The sequence below is a fragment of the Streptopelia decaocto genome (genome assembly GCF_964273445.1).
Source record: "Streptopelia decaocto genome assembly, chromosome: 13".
Taxonomy (NCBI): domain Eukaryota; kingdom Metazoa; phylum Chordata; class Aves; order Columbiformes; family Columbidae; genus Streptopelia; species Streptopelia decaocto.
The window spans coordinates 15,653,257-15,666,390 of NC_138668.1; the positions used below are offsets into that span (position 1 = coordinate 15,653,257).

The following is a 13,134-nucleotide window of genomic DNA, read 5'->3' on the forward strand; positions in this document are numbered from 1 at the left end:
CACTCGTACCAGCTCCCCAGGATAAATCCTTTCACTGGTCACCAACCTGAAACATGCAGAGAGCACGAGGGTTGGTGCCACATCTGCTGGAGAGGAGCATGTGTAGTACATTGTGCTACAAGTCTCCGCGGTTATGACAAATGATCAGCAAATAGAACCAGCTCTAGAGTCTGTCTGCAAACACATGTATCTGTCATCGTCCTTTGCAAGGCTGAGCTCCCGGAGAAAAGGGAACTCATTTCTCATGCACTATCCTGCTAAACATATGCCTGATGTCCTACTCAGTTTGCACAGTTTATGTAAACAACAGCACTTCTACCATTTAAAATTGAGATGTAATTATTTCTCATTAACAAGTAATGCTGCGATGTTTGGGTGGGAAGAATTGAAAAGCAGACAATTGTTACATTTTTCTTTAAATCATAACAATTCAGTCACCTTTGTAGTCTTCAAGTAAAGTGCATTTTTCCTGCCAAAGCCAGAACAATGGGGGCTGACAAGAGCTGAAGACAGCTCCTCATCCATCGCCAGCCCTTAGCTCCCAGGTCAGGGCTGCAGTTGAGCCGTTCAGCTGCACTTGCACAACAATCTCACCGGTGGTTTTAAATCCTGCTGCTGCTCTTTTGATGGATAAAACCAGTTGCAAACGGTGATGTCTGCACATTTTCAGCAGGTACCAGGAGTGCTGTGCAGTTGGTGAGGGCACCCGGGAGGTTCGACTCCTCTCAAATTGTATTTCCAGTGTATTTCTGCCACACACTTGCCAGGTGGCCACAGGCAAATTGCTAAAGCCTCACAAGTTTAGCGTGGAGCATGCAATTATTGCTGTTGCTCGTGGGCTTAGAGCTAAGTGTAAACTTACATCTCTAGTAGACTTGCACTTGCAGTGCCCGTCTGTCTTCTCGAAGCAAACGGTTTCGACTCCACTAAATGTTTTAGCTATTTGCATACACAGTTAGCAGCCTCTGACTATACAGCTGCCCTCAAGCCACAAACTTGGTAGAAATTCATGACAGCTTGCTAAAATGCAGCTGTCAGAGCTCACCATCAAAATGCATCACAAAAACTTCCAGTCGCAGGGCCCAGCAGGTGGCTGAGCAGCAGCGGCAAATACAACAGAAAAGCACTCCCAGTGCCAGAAATAATCTTGCTATTCTGCAGTTCTGGAGACTAAAACAAACAGCACGAGAGGCTGCCAGTGTGGTCACTGGATGCTTCTGTCCTCCGTGCCAGGTCAGGAGCCGCGCGTTGCGAGAGAGTGGCAGCTCTGCACCCTGCAGGGACACAGCCCTGCCGGCTGGTTCCATTTCTGGGAACACCGTGGCTGATGGGGACGCACCGGAACAACACAGCCCTACAGAGTAGAGACACGCGCCCCGGCCCCAGCGCCGCCTCTGCTGCCGTGCTCACAGAACCCCAGAGTGTCAGGGGTTGGAAGGGCCCTGGAAAGCTCATCCCGTGCAATCCCCCATGGAGCAGGAACACCCAGATGAGGTTACACAGGAAGGTGTCCAGGCGGGTTGCAATGTCTGCACAGGAGACTCCACAACCCCCCTGGGCAGCCTGGGCCAGGCTCTGCCACCCTCACTGGGAACAAGTTTCTTCTAATCTTTCAGTGGAACCTCCTGTGTTCCAGTTTGCACCCATTGCCCTTGTCCTGTCACTGGTTGTCACCGCTCCCCAGGCCGCTCTTCAGCACAGGGCTCGGTGATGGATGCGGACACCAGGAAGCAAGAACAGGGTGATCTTAGTTCTTAGGTGATCTTACTTCTTAGCTCCCCTGGGGGTGATGCCGTTGTGTTTAACATGTCTCAACCAGCCCGCGGCATTCCTGGGGGAAAAGGGCTTTGCTTTAGGCCTGGATTAATAGAAACCTACTGGGTGCAAGTCTACTAGAGATGTAAGCTTACGCTTAGCTCTAAGCCCACGAGCAACAGAGATAATTGCATGCTCCAGGCTAAACTTGTTGTGAGGCTTTAGCATTTTGCCTGTGGCCACCTGGCAAGTGTGTGGCAGAAATACACTGGAAATACAATTTGAGAGGAGTCAAACCTCCCGGGTGCCCTCACCAGCTGCACAGCACTCCTGGTACCTGCTGAAAATGTGCAGACATCACCGTTTGCAACTGGTTTTATCCAGCAAAAGAGCAGCAGCAGGATTTAAAACCACCGGTGAGATTGTTCTGCAAGTGCAGCTGAACGGCTCAACCCCACTAAAACTACTCGAAGAATAGTTACCAAGACAGTGAAACCAAACTCTTCCCTGTGACATAACAAGCAGCAGCAACCACAGTCTCGGAAGGTTTAGGATGGACCTTGGGGGCCGGGGGGAGCCTTCATTTTTGAAACAAAGATATTTAGCACAAAAAAGATAATATTTTTTAATCTCAGCATGGGTATCTCTGTTAATCTGCATCTCAGCAGGATGAGACACTGCCACGAGCTGCATTACTGGATGCAAAGAGGTGTCAGGCTCCGGTCTGCTTAGGTCTGGGTTCTGCTCTGTAAAACTGTGATACAGGTGGTACTTCTCAAAAAACCCCAGTCGACAGGAGGCTGCAGTTATGGAAAGCACAGAACAATGACCCGAATTTCCTTTTAATGCAGTCAAGTTGTTTTAGAGATCTGTTGCCCGCTGAACCTGTTCCAATTAACTGTTAATTCACTTAACGGCAGATCAGCCCCTCAACTCTGAATATAAGTACCAACAAGCTTTCTTCAAAGCCAACTGAGTTCTGGGCGTGCAGCTGCCAGGCTGCTGACACTCGGGTTGTTCGTCTCAGTCACTCTGGGGAAACCGAATTAACAAGTAGAAAAATGGTACCTTTACGCAATCTCCTCCCTTATCGCACAAATTCATTCTTTTAACCGGCCAATGTTTTTTACTTATCTGTTTAAGCTCCTCGAGCTGAAAATATGTACAGAATTCAATACAAGTGACATACCAAAACTTTCAAGGTAGTGACAAAAAAATGACTGGCAGCCATTTGAAATGATATCGCCCCTAAAGCCGAGGCACAAGGGACTGTTCAGATTCAGTAACCCTTTAAACACCAAGAAAAAATAGGGAGGTACAATCCATATCATGCCCAGCCAAAGAATGGTGTGGCATGATCTGTAACAAGCCTACCTTTATTATGCTCAAGTGAGCTACACAGATTTACTCCAGACAAAGCTCAAGCCCATTACATCTGATATTCCTTCGATCTGTAATATTTATCTTCGCTGGCAATGACTTAGCTCTCTGCCAAACAGCTTACAAGCCCCATTTTCCATAACTGGTGGCATAAATCCTTTCAGCTTGTCAGCATCACCTTGGTCTCAGCCATGTGGACGGGATGTCTGTCTGTCCGTCCGGGCAGCGGCAGCAGGACCTGGGACACGACAGGCACAGCCCCGCACACCGTGCACCACGGGTGCCTGTCCAGAGCCGGTACCGATGGGCCACCGCTCTTCAGAGCGCGTTTCAGTTTCCACCATCATCCTTCAAAGATGATGGAGCGGAGCATCTCCCGTGTGAGGAAAGGCTGAGGGAGCTGGGGCTCTGGAGCTGGACAAGAGGAGACTGAGGGGGGACTCATTCATGGGGGTCAATATGGAAAGGGGGAGTGTCAGGAGGATGGAGCCAGGCTCTTCTGGTGACAACCAGTGACAGGACAAGGGGCAATGGGTGCAAACTGGAACACAGGAGGTTCCACTGAAAGATGAGAAGAAACTTGTTCCCGGTGCGGGTGGCAGAGCCTGGCCCAGGCTGCCCAGGGAGGTTGTGGAGTCTCCTTCTGTGCAGACATTGCAACCCGCCTGGACACCTTCCTGTGTAACCTCATCTGGGTGTTCCTGCTCCATGGGGGATTGCACTGGATGAGCTTTCCAGGGCCCTTCCCATCCCTGACATTCTGGTGTTCTGTGAAACTGTGGATGACACACGAGTATTTTTGCATTTTCACCTGTAGGAATAACAGCTGTGCATATGGGAAAACTAGAACTTAGCCCACAGTATTTTTTCCACTTAATTAAGTAGACTTTCCCATATATCTGTCATAATTAGCTTTTTTTTAATTACCAAATCATTCTTTTTTACATTTTTCTTTAACTGAGTTCTGTTAACATTCAAGTGAAAAGTTCATGCTGATCTGTGCCACCTGAAAATGTAATGTTCCTGTATGGAGTAGAAGTCTTCATTTTACCTTCAAGTAAAAGGGTAATAAAATAACCGAAGGGGAAATATATGCATTTCATAATGACCTAACCAGATGTATTAAAAATAGCAATAAAATATTAAAACCATCATTTATCAGTGGCTTGGAATTTTTAGATTAAAAGGGAGATAGTTAATTTCCAGGGATGCGAATATACTGAGGTTGTTGCAAAAGTTTGCTGGGTTTTCCTCAGCCTGAGCCAGCGCGGCGCTTACTTTATGGTTTAGCAGGGAGCCCCAAAAGCCAAAGGCAAGGTGAAGACCCTTTCGTTTTCATCACCCCATTCTGAAAATGCAGCATTTTACAGCCTTTCTGGCTGATCCAAGTCCCCTTTCCTCTGTCAACACGACCAGAGTTCAAGAATGGCTGTGATAACAGAGTTGTGTGAGCTATATACTCATGCCTCTGCCTCCCTTTAACCCCTGATGGGATGGCTGGCATCAACCACCTTTAGTTCTGCCTCGAAACAACAGGAAAAACCCTGCGGCCTTGCAACAGAAGTTCTGTACAGCGCTTGGGCATCTCTACACCTTTTGTAACCTCCTACCACCTTTTGTATTCTTCCAAAAGCTGAAACACGATCTTGAACAAAAATATTACCCTTTTGCATGAGAAAAAAGAAAAGCTGCTCTATTTTCTATGTAAAACGACCACAACAAAATAAGAGAGTGAGAGCGAGGAGGGAGATGCAGAGCCCCTGGGCGGCAGCACGGCTCACCCACACAGCAACAGGCCGACATCCGCGGGCAGGAGCAGGCGCTGGTCAGGAGCACCACGCGGGGCTGCTCTCCGGCTCAGGTTTCCCGCTCCCGGCCGCAGACAGCGGGGCCGACAGGCCGCTCATGTGCGGGATGTTCTCAGCTGCCACAGACAAAGAACCGGCTGTGAGTCGTCCAGCGGCTGCAGACGCGGCCGCCGCGCTGACCGCACGCAGCCTGGGGGTTGATGTTCCCAGCCTTTGGCGAACGGAACCCATTAAAACGGGGGGTTGTCTTTTAAATACCGTTGCCCCGAGTGAGCAGCGTGTGACGGCCTCGCAGGCCACCCACATCTCAGATGAAGGATCACATGAACAGCTGTGCCAGCAGCACGTCCCACAGCTGCAGACGCATCAGAGGATCTGGAGCCCCTGCCCTGCAGAACGTTGGGCTCCGGCTGAGCGCCACACACCCCGGAAAGACCCACAGGTGCCTTGTCCAGAATCCAACCCTGATATCATGGCCCAGAGACCCAGAAACTGCCCAGCTTGGGTTCCAGCTCATATCACCAGTTACGTGTGGGTGTGCAACTTCCACCTTTGAGTCACCACATGCTGTGCCCCCCAACAATGGACTTTAAAAAGATGCTGCCCCATTCTGCCTCTGTCATTAAAGACTTCACAATGCACTACTCATCAATCTTCTCTCCTCTTTTCACTCAATTATTTAAGTCCATGACTTACACAACTGCACTGCTTGTTCTTTCAACACCACTTGTTACCCTGTTGGCTACTTTAACAAACTATTATTTTGTGCTGATCCCTCTCTTCTCCAAATTACCTGGGAATTTTCCACATGCCAGCAGATCAAATGTTTGAGGGAAATGAAGTCAAGAAATCTGCTAAATATAACTTTTTTTCAGAGAATTGCTCAAGTCAGCGAATCATAGAAACATTTGTTTGGAAGAGACCCTCAAGATCATCAAGTCCAACCATAACCCACCCCAGCACTGCCCCATGTCCCGAGAACCTCATGTCCGTCTGTCCAACCCTCCAGGATGGTGACTCCAGCACTGCCCTGGGCAGCCTGTTCCAATGCCCCACAGCCCTTTGGGGAAGAAATTGTTCCCCACATCCAACCTCAACCTCCCCTGGCGCAACTTGAGGCCGTTTCCTCTGCTCCTGGCGCTTGTTCCTGGGGAGCAGAGCCCGACCCCCCCTGGCTCCAAGCTCCTTTCAGGCAGTTCAGAGATCAGAAGGTCTCCCCTCAGCTCCTGTTCTCCAGCTGAACCCCCCAGGTCCCTCAGCCGCTCCCATCACACTTGTGCTCCAGCCCCTCACCAGCTTCATCACTCTCTCTAGCACCTCAATGTCCTTATGATGAGGGGCCCAAAACTGAACACAGGATTCAAAGTGTGGCCTCACCAGTGCAGAGTACAGTGGCACAATCACTTCCCTTGTCCTGCGGGCCACACTAATCCTGATACAAGCCAGGATGCTGGTGGCCTTTTTGGCCACCTGGGCACACGCTGGTTCATGTTCAGCTGATGTCACCAACACCCCCAGCTCCTTTTCCTCCAGGCACTCTCCAGCCGCTCTTCCCCAGCCTGCAGCGTTCATGGGGCTGTTGTGACCCAAGTGCAGGACCCGGCCCTTGGCCTTGTTGAACCTCAGACAATTGTCTCAGCCCATCGACCCAGCTGGTCCAGATCCCTCTGTGTTGCCTTCCCACCCTCCAGCACATCAACACTCCACCCAACCTGGTGTCATCTCCAAACTTACTGAGGGTGCACTCGATCCCATCGTCCAGACCATCGATAAAGAGATTAAACAGAACTGGCTCCAGTACTGAGCCCTGGGGAACAAACCTTGTGACCGGCCGCCAACTGGATTGGACTCCATTCAAACAGACACGGGCAACTTTGTCTTTATTTCTATTGCTCTGTGCCAGGATGCCAGCAGAAAGCACAGGGAAAGAGCAGCTCTGGTCAAGAGCCACTGACGACTAAAAGTAAAGCAAGAGAAACTTGAATAGAATATTAAGTCCAACTCCCCAGGTGCTCCATGTTGCTCTCCCCACCTGCTTTATATCAGGATCAATTCCTTACACACACACTCAGGACAAAAAAAACCAAACCAAACCAAAAATAACCAACCAAACAAAACCACCCCAAAACCAAATACAACAACAACAACCAAAAAAGCCAAAGGAAGAACGATTCTACTTAAAGAAAGAATACAGAATTGAGCCTGAAGAAAAACAACAAAAAAACCCCAAACCCACAACTTTTCAAATTACGGTCTTATAATAGCAATCTTTATTGAAGGCAGACTGAAAATACTAAATAGTATTTCACTTACTTACCCTGAAAATACAACTCAGAAATATCCCACTTAGTCAGTAGTAACCATTTTAAAATGAGCTGACGAGCTCCAGTTTATTTCAAGTACCTATAAATTTGAAGGCAACAGAGAAGGTATTTACCATTTTTGTGTGCGTCTGTAAACATACACACATATTATATATATAAAAATCATCTATATACATACATATTTTGCTGCCACCTTGTGAACAGTCTCTGAATAAGGAGGTTTTGTTCCTGTGGAACCAATTCTGCCATCCTTATTCAGCTCAACTGACTTTAATATTGATGCATGTACTCAATGTGACAAAGGACAGTTGAATTGCATGCTTAGTGAAGAGAATTTTAAAAGGCTGAATAAAATAACTATTAGTCTTCTGCAATTTTCATAAACTTCTGTGCCACAGTTTATTGCCAAGAACTTGAAAATATCCCTAAATTCTTTCTGACAAAAATATTGCAGCTTTGCATCCAAGTTGTATAGCGGTCTTCAAAACTGAATAAGCTGGTGCCTGTAAAACAAAGAACAAATTACTACATACATCTAATGATGTGTTTTGTTTGAACCAAATTGTGGTAGGGAACAGGGTCACCTTAAAAAGAAAACAAGCAAATACCAAAAGCAAAACCACAAACTAAAAACCCACACACCAATAAACATCTGTATTTGTAGTCTAATCTGCCCTAGAGAAAAGTAAATTAAAAGTTACCAACTTTGCAGAATGTTTCCATTTATCTACAAATGTAAGTCAATAGGAAAAAATAGGAGAGAAGTCACACATTATCCATAGGGCACCCAAGGCGGCACAGAATTGCTACTTCATGCTTCCTAACGTGGTTGCGTTTGTCTACCAAGACAATGCCTCAAGTTCCCAGCTGTATGGGCAGCACTTCTTAGCCTTGTCTTCAAAAATAGTTAATCTAAACTTAAAGTAAAAGGACACCTCTCAGGAAAACACCATCACTTTGACACTTGACATGAGTGCCAACAGATTCAATTGTTTTCTAGAAAAATGAAAGCTACAATACACAGTGTTTTCTCATATTCATATTTGGGAAGGAATATCAAGTGTTTTCTATTTCTCAAACAAAGGACTACACAGTCACTGGATGAGGAAGATAATAGCACATCTACACCCTCGTTAACAGCGCCCATTAGTCAACACTGTACTCACCCCTTTTGCATCGTGCTCGAGCCCAATGTCATGGTGCTCCAGTTCATCATCCCGAAATTGCTTTATTATCTTTAAAAATAGCATTTGATTAGTAAGTTTGCTGTGCAGAGAAATCAATGCAGCCAGTAAACAAAACTAGACGCTGTTGACCATTGCATGCACCACAATGGGCATCTGAGGCCCAGGCCTCTCAAAACCTTCACAAAGACCTGAATCTCCAATTCAGAAAAAAGGGAATTATTTACAACATTCCCCAAAACTAAAGTTCTTTTAATATTTTTGAAAGAAGTCTTTAAAAACTAAACTGCTGTTTTATGTATCACTATCTTTATCACTGTTTGAAGAAAACCTATAAGCTATAGGATCACTTAATCAAGAGCTCAGCATTTACAGATGCCCACGCGCTGCCCCTACCCAACAGGTTCACACGGCTTTTCCTTTCATCACAAGTCCTCCTCACATTGACGCTGACAATAACCTTGCTGCTCTGTATTTCGTGCCCTCTCAGTTTAGAGTCTTGATTTTCAGGAGCAGGATTTCCCTTGTGCACGCCAGCACAGCCCGGCTTACTTCAGGTACTATTTTTGTAAGAGGACACGTTTGGAGTAACCAGCTTTGGCTACACGTTAAGCTGCGCACAACTGAATATACGGTCAGCAAAGCTGGAAATGAGGACATGGCCCGGGCAGCAAGCTCCCGGCAAACAGCACAAACAAGCTCCACGTGTGAACAGGTCAGTCTCCTACAAACACCCTACAGGAACGTGTCCCAGTTTGATACCTTAAATAGTTGGGAAATCATTTTCTTGCAGAGCTAACAAACGTGAGCTCCTTACGTGCTCCAAACAGTGCTCAAGACTGGAAGGTGAGCAGGGTGCTGGCCGACAGCAGCGCGGGACGAGCCAGCAGTGAGCGCTGGCAAAGCGGGGACGCCAAACACAGCAGGACCAGCCGCTCAAGCATCGGGATGATCCTGCTGTGCTCAGCGCTGCTGTGTGCAGTGCCGGCCCCGTAAGGACGTGAAGGTGCTTGAAGGAGAGCAGGGAAGGTGGTGACAGGCTGGAATGTCCTGTGAGAAGCGGCTGAGGACTTAGGGCTTGTCTGGTTTGGACAGCACTATTCATCAACGACTTGGATGAGGGAACAGACTGCACTGTCGGCAAGTTTGCTGGTGACACCAAGCTGGGAGGAGTGGCTGACACTGGAAGCTGTGCTGCCATCAGAGACCTGGACAGGCTGGAGAGTTGGGCAGGGAAACATTTAATGAAATAGAACAAGGGCAAGTGTAGAGTCTTGAATCTGGGCAGGAACAACCCCAGGTTCCAGTATAAGTTGGGGAATGACCTGTTGGAGAGCAGTGTAGGGGAAAGGGACCTGGGGGTCCTGGGGACAGTAGGATGAGCATGAGCCAGCACTGGGCCCTTGTGGCCAGGAAGCCAATGGTACCTGGGGTGGGTTAGAAGGGGGTGGTCAGTAGGTCAGAGAGGTTCTCCTGCCCCTCTGCTCTGCCCTGGGGAGACCACACCTGGAATATTGTGTCCAGTTGTGGCCCCTCAGTTCCAGCTGGAGAGAGTCCAGCGCAGCCACCAAGATGCTGCAGGGAGTGGAGCATCTCCCGTGTGAGGAAAGGCTGAGGGAGCTGGGGCTCTGGAGCTGGACAAGAGGAGACTGAGGGGTGACTCGTTCCTGGGGATCAATATGGAAAGGGGGAGTGTCAGGAGGATGGAGCCAGGCTCTTCTCGGTGACAACCAGTGACAGGACAAGGAGCAATGGATTCAAACTGGAGGAGGTTCCACTGAAAGATGAGAAGAAACTTGTTCCCGGTGAGGGTGGCAGAGCCTGGCCCAGGCTGCCCAGGGGGGTTGTGGAGTCTCCTTCTGTGCAGACATTGCAACCCGCCTGGACACCTTCCTGTGTAACCTCATCTGGGTGTTCCTGCTCCATGGGGGGATTGCACTGGATGAGCTTTCCAGGTCCCTTCCCATCCCTGACACTCTGGGGTTCTGTGAGGCTGAGGGGTGAGCTCTCCAGCTTCCTGAGGAGGGGATGTGGAGAGGGAGGTGCTGAGCTCTGCTCCCCAGGATTCAGGGACAGGACACATGGGAACAGCTCAAAGCTGCATCAGGGGAGGTTTACACTGGGCATCAGGAAGCATTTCTGTACCAACAGGGTGGCCAAACACTGGAACAGGCTTCCTAGAGATGTGGTTGATGCCCCAAGCCTGTAAGTGCTTAAGACGCATCTGGACAACACCCTTAATAATGTGATATAACTTGGTCAGCTTTGAATTGCTCAGGCAGCTGGACTAGATAATTTGTGTAGGTTGCTTCCAACAGAAATATTCTAACTATACAATCATATCAAGTATAAACAATATGTTAATATGTAACCATATTTTCTCCTTTTGTTTCCCTTCTAAACCTTTTATTTAAATTACAACAAATCAAAATTAAAGCATAGTTCTCCCTATCAAAAAGAAAATGCTGAATTACTGAAAGGATACTGAAGCTAATCTGACAGACATTTTCATTTTGGTGCTTGATCAATGTAGTGCTGCTGAAGGAAAAAAACCCCTTTAATTTAAAATGCTGAAGTCAGCAGAACTTTAAGTGTTAGAACAAAAAGGGCTCTACTGTAACTTACAGAGTCACAGGATGGTTTGGGCTGAAGGGACGTACCGAGCTCCCCCAGTGCCCCCCCTGCCATGACAGGGACATCTTCACCAGCTCAGGTTGCTCAGAGCCCCGTCCAGCCTGGCCTGGGATGTCTCCAGGGATGGTTCATCCACCACCTCTGGCCAACCTGGGCCAGGCTCTCACCACCCTCAGGGCCAACAATTCCTTCCTCATGTCCGGCCTGAATCTCCCTCCTTTAGTTTAAACCATCACCCCTTGTCCTGTCACAACAGGCCCTGCTCAAAACTCTGTCCCCATCTTTCTTATTGGCCCCTTTTAAGTCCAAAAAGGTGCACTAAGGTCTCCCCGGAGCTTCTCTTCTGCAGCTGAACACCCCAACTCTCTCAGCCTGTCCCCCAGCAGAGCTGTTCCAGCCTCGGGTCATTCCTGGGGCTCCTCTGGCCCCTCTCCAGCAGGTCCATGTGTGTCCTGTGCTGAGGACCCAGAGCTGGCCCAGCACTGCGGGGGGTCTCACCAGGGCGGGGCACAGGGGCAGGATCCCCCCAAACCTGCTGCCCACGCTATGGGGATGCTGCCCAGGGCACCATTGGATTCTATAAGCATTGCACTTCTATAAGTATATTATTTTAAGAGACTAAAGTCACATTAGCTAAGTCAATGAATTCATTAAACTGCTCTTTAACTCATAGTTAAATACCTGCAATAGTTCTTTGTACTTTTCTGGATCTTTTTCCACAAGAGTTCTGATCTGGCTGTTGTAGTGATCCGATATACTCTCCTCCACAGCCACCGTGCAGGCCATCGCTCCCTTCCTTCCCAGCAAAGCACTTCCAGCCCCTGGGAGGTACCAAATGTGCACAAACAATCAAATCTAAAGTAATTCAAATAATGTACACATCTGATGACTTCACAAAACAACAGTAATAATACAAACTCACCCAAAACAAAGCCTGCTACATTCCAAAAAGGCAATAAAACAGTAGGTCGAACTCTGTACGCAACCATTAGGTCATTGAACTTTTTCAGGTGGTCTTTTTCTTGATTCCACATTTGCTGTAAGAGAGACAGATCACACTGACATATAAGACCAAAAAATTAAACATTTCCAAGAGAACTAATAAACGCAAAGGAAACCAAGAGAGCACAGGCCACTCACATCTTGACTACAGAGGTAACACTATTGTCATCACAACGAGGAAGGGATAAAGAGGGGCAGATGAGGATAGTTATAAACAGGCAACATAAAAACATTTGCAAAATAAAAGCCTTGGTGACAATCCCACAGCGACTGTAGCATTGGCAACCCCCTCACCAAGTCAGCCCACCACTCTTTATAAACCCACGGTGTTAAGCGCTCAGAAAAAGACGGGCAGCAACCTCCCACGGAAAGCTGCGATCTCACAGCTTCACACGCGAGTGAACAGAAACGCAGCGACCAGCACTGACCTGGATCACGGGCCCCACACTCGACCTGCCCAGCACGGCCATCTGTCCCGCATAGATGCGGTTCGCCCCGTACTCCCCCGCGTGGTCCACCCGGATGATGCGCTCGATGACGGGCTTGTTGATGTCCCCCGGAACCCGCCCCGTGCTGCAGAGCCTGAGGGAAACCCCAGCGGCGGGCAGGGGCCACCTGCCCCGCGGACCTGCCGGAGAGACAAAGGTCTGAACCCCGGCCCAGCGGGAGGGAGGGGGCGGGGAGCCGGCCCGAGCCCCTACCGGCCCCGCAGCGCAGAGGCCCCAGCGAGCGCCGCACGGCCGGAGCTGCCGCTGCAGCCGCGCCCGCCGCCATCCCGCTGACCCCGACGCCTCCTCCACCGCGTCGCACAGCCAAAACGTCATCACGGCGCGCCGCCTCCGCGCCGGCCTCTCTCCGCCAGCCCGCCCTATCACGATTCCGATTGGCTCCTCGGCGCGGCCTCACTGGACAGCGTAGCTGTCAGTCAGGGCCGGCGTCTCCTGGCTGCCATGGGAACGGGGGCGGGGCTAGGTGTCGGCTTAGTGACGTGCCCGGCGGCGCGCGTTGAGGGCGGGAGAGCTGAGGGGCCTTAGGCCCCGCCCCGGC

The 13,134-nt window shown here is 49.2% G+C and overlaps 1 protein-coding gene across 1 annotated transcript; it reads right to left on the reverse strand.

Annotated features, from left to right (window-relative positions):
• Positions 1 to 6,806: 6,806 nt before the first annotated feature.
• Positions 6,807 to 12,919, reverse strand: COQ7 (coenzyme Q7, hydroxylase). Its single transcript, XM_082064325.1, has 6 exons — positions 12,789 to 12,919; positions 12,516 to 12,715; positions 12,008 to 12,122; positions 11,767 to 11,906; positions 8,434 to 8,502; positions 6,807 to 7,770 (listed from the first exon to the last, which is right to left on the reverse strand). The coding sequence occupies exons 1-6, from the start codon at positions 12,859 to 12,861 to the stop codon at positions 7,693 to 7,695; spliced, it is 675 nt and encodes a 224-aa protein (XP_081920451.1). The 5' UTR covers positions 12,862 to 12,919; the 3' UTR covers positions 6,807 to 7,692.
• Positions 12,920 to 13,134: the final 215 nt, after the last annotated feature.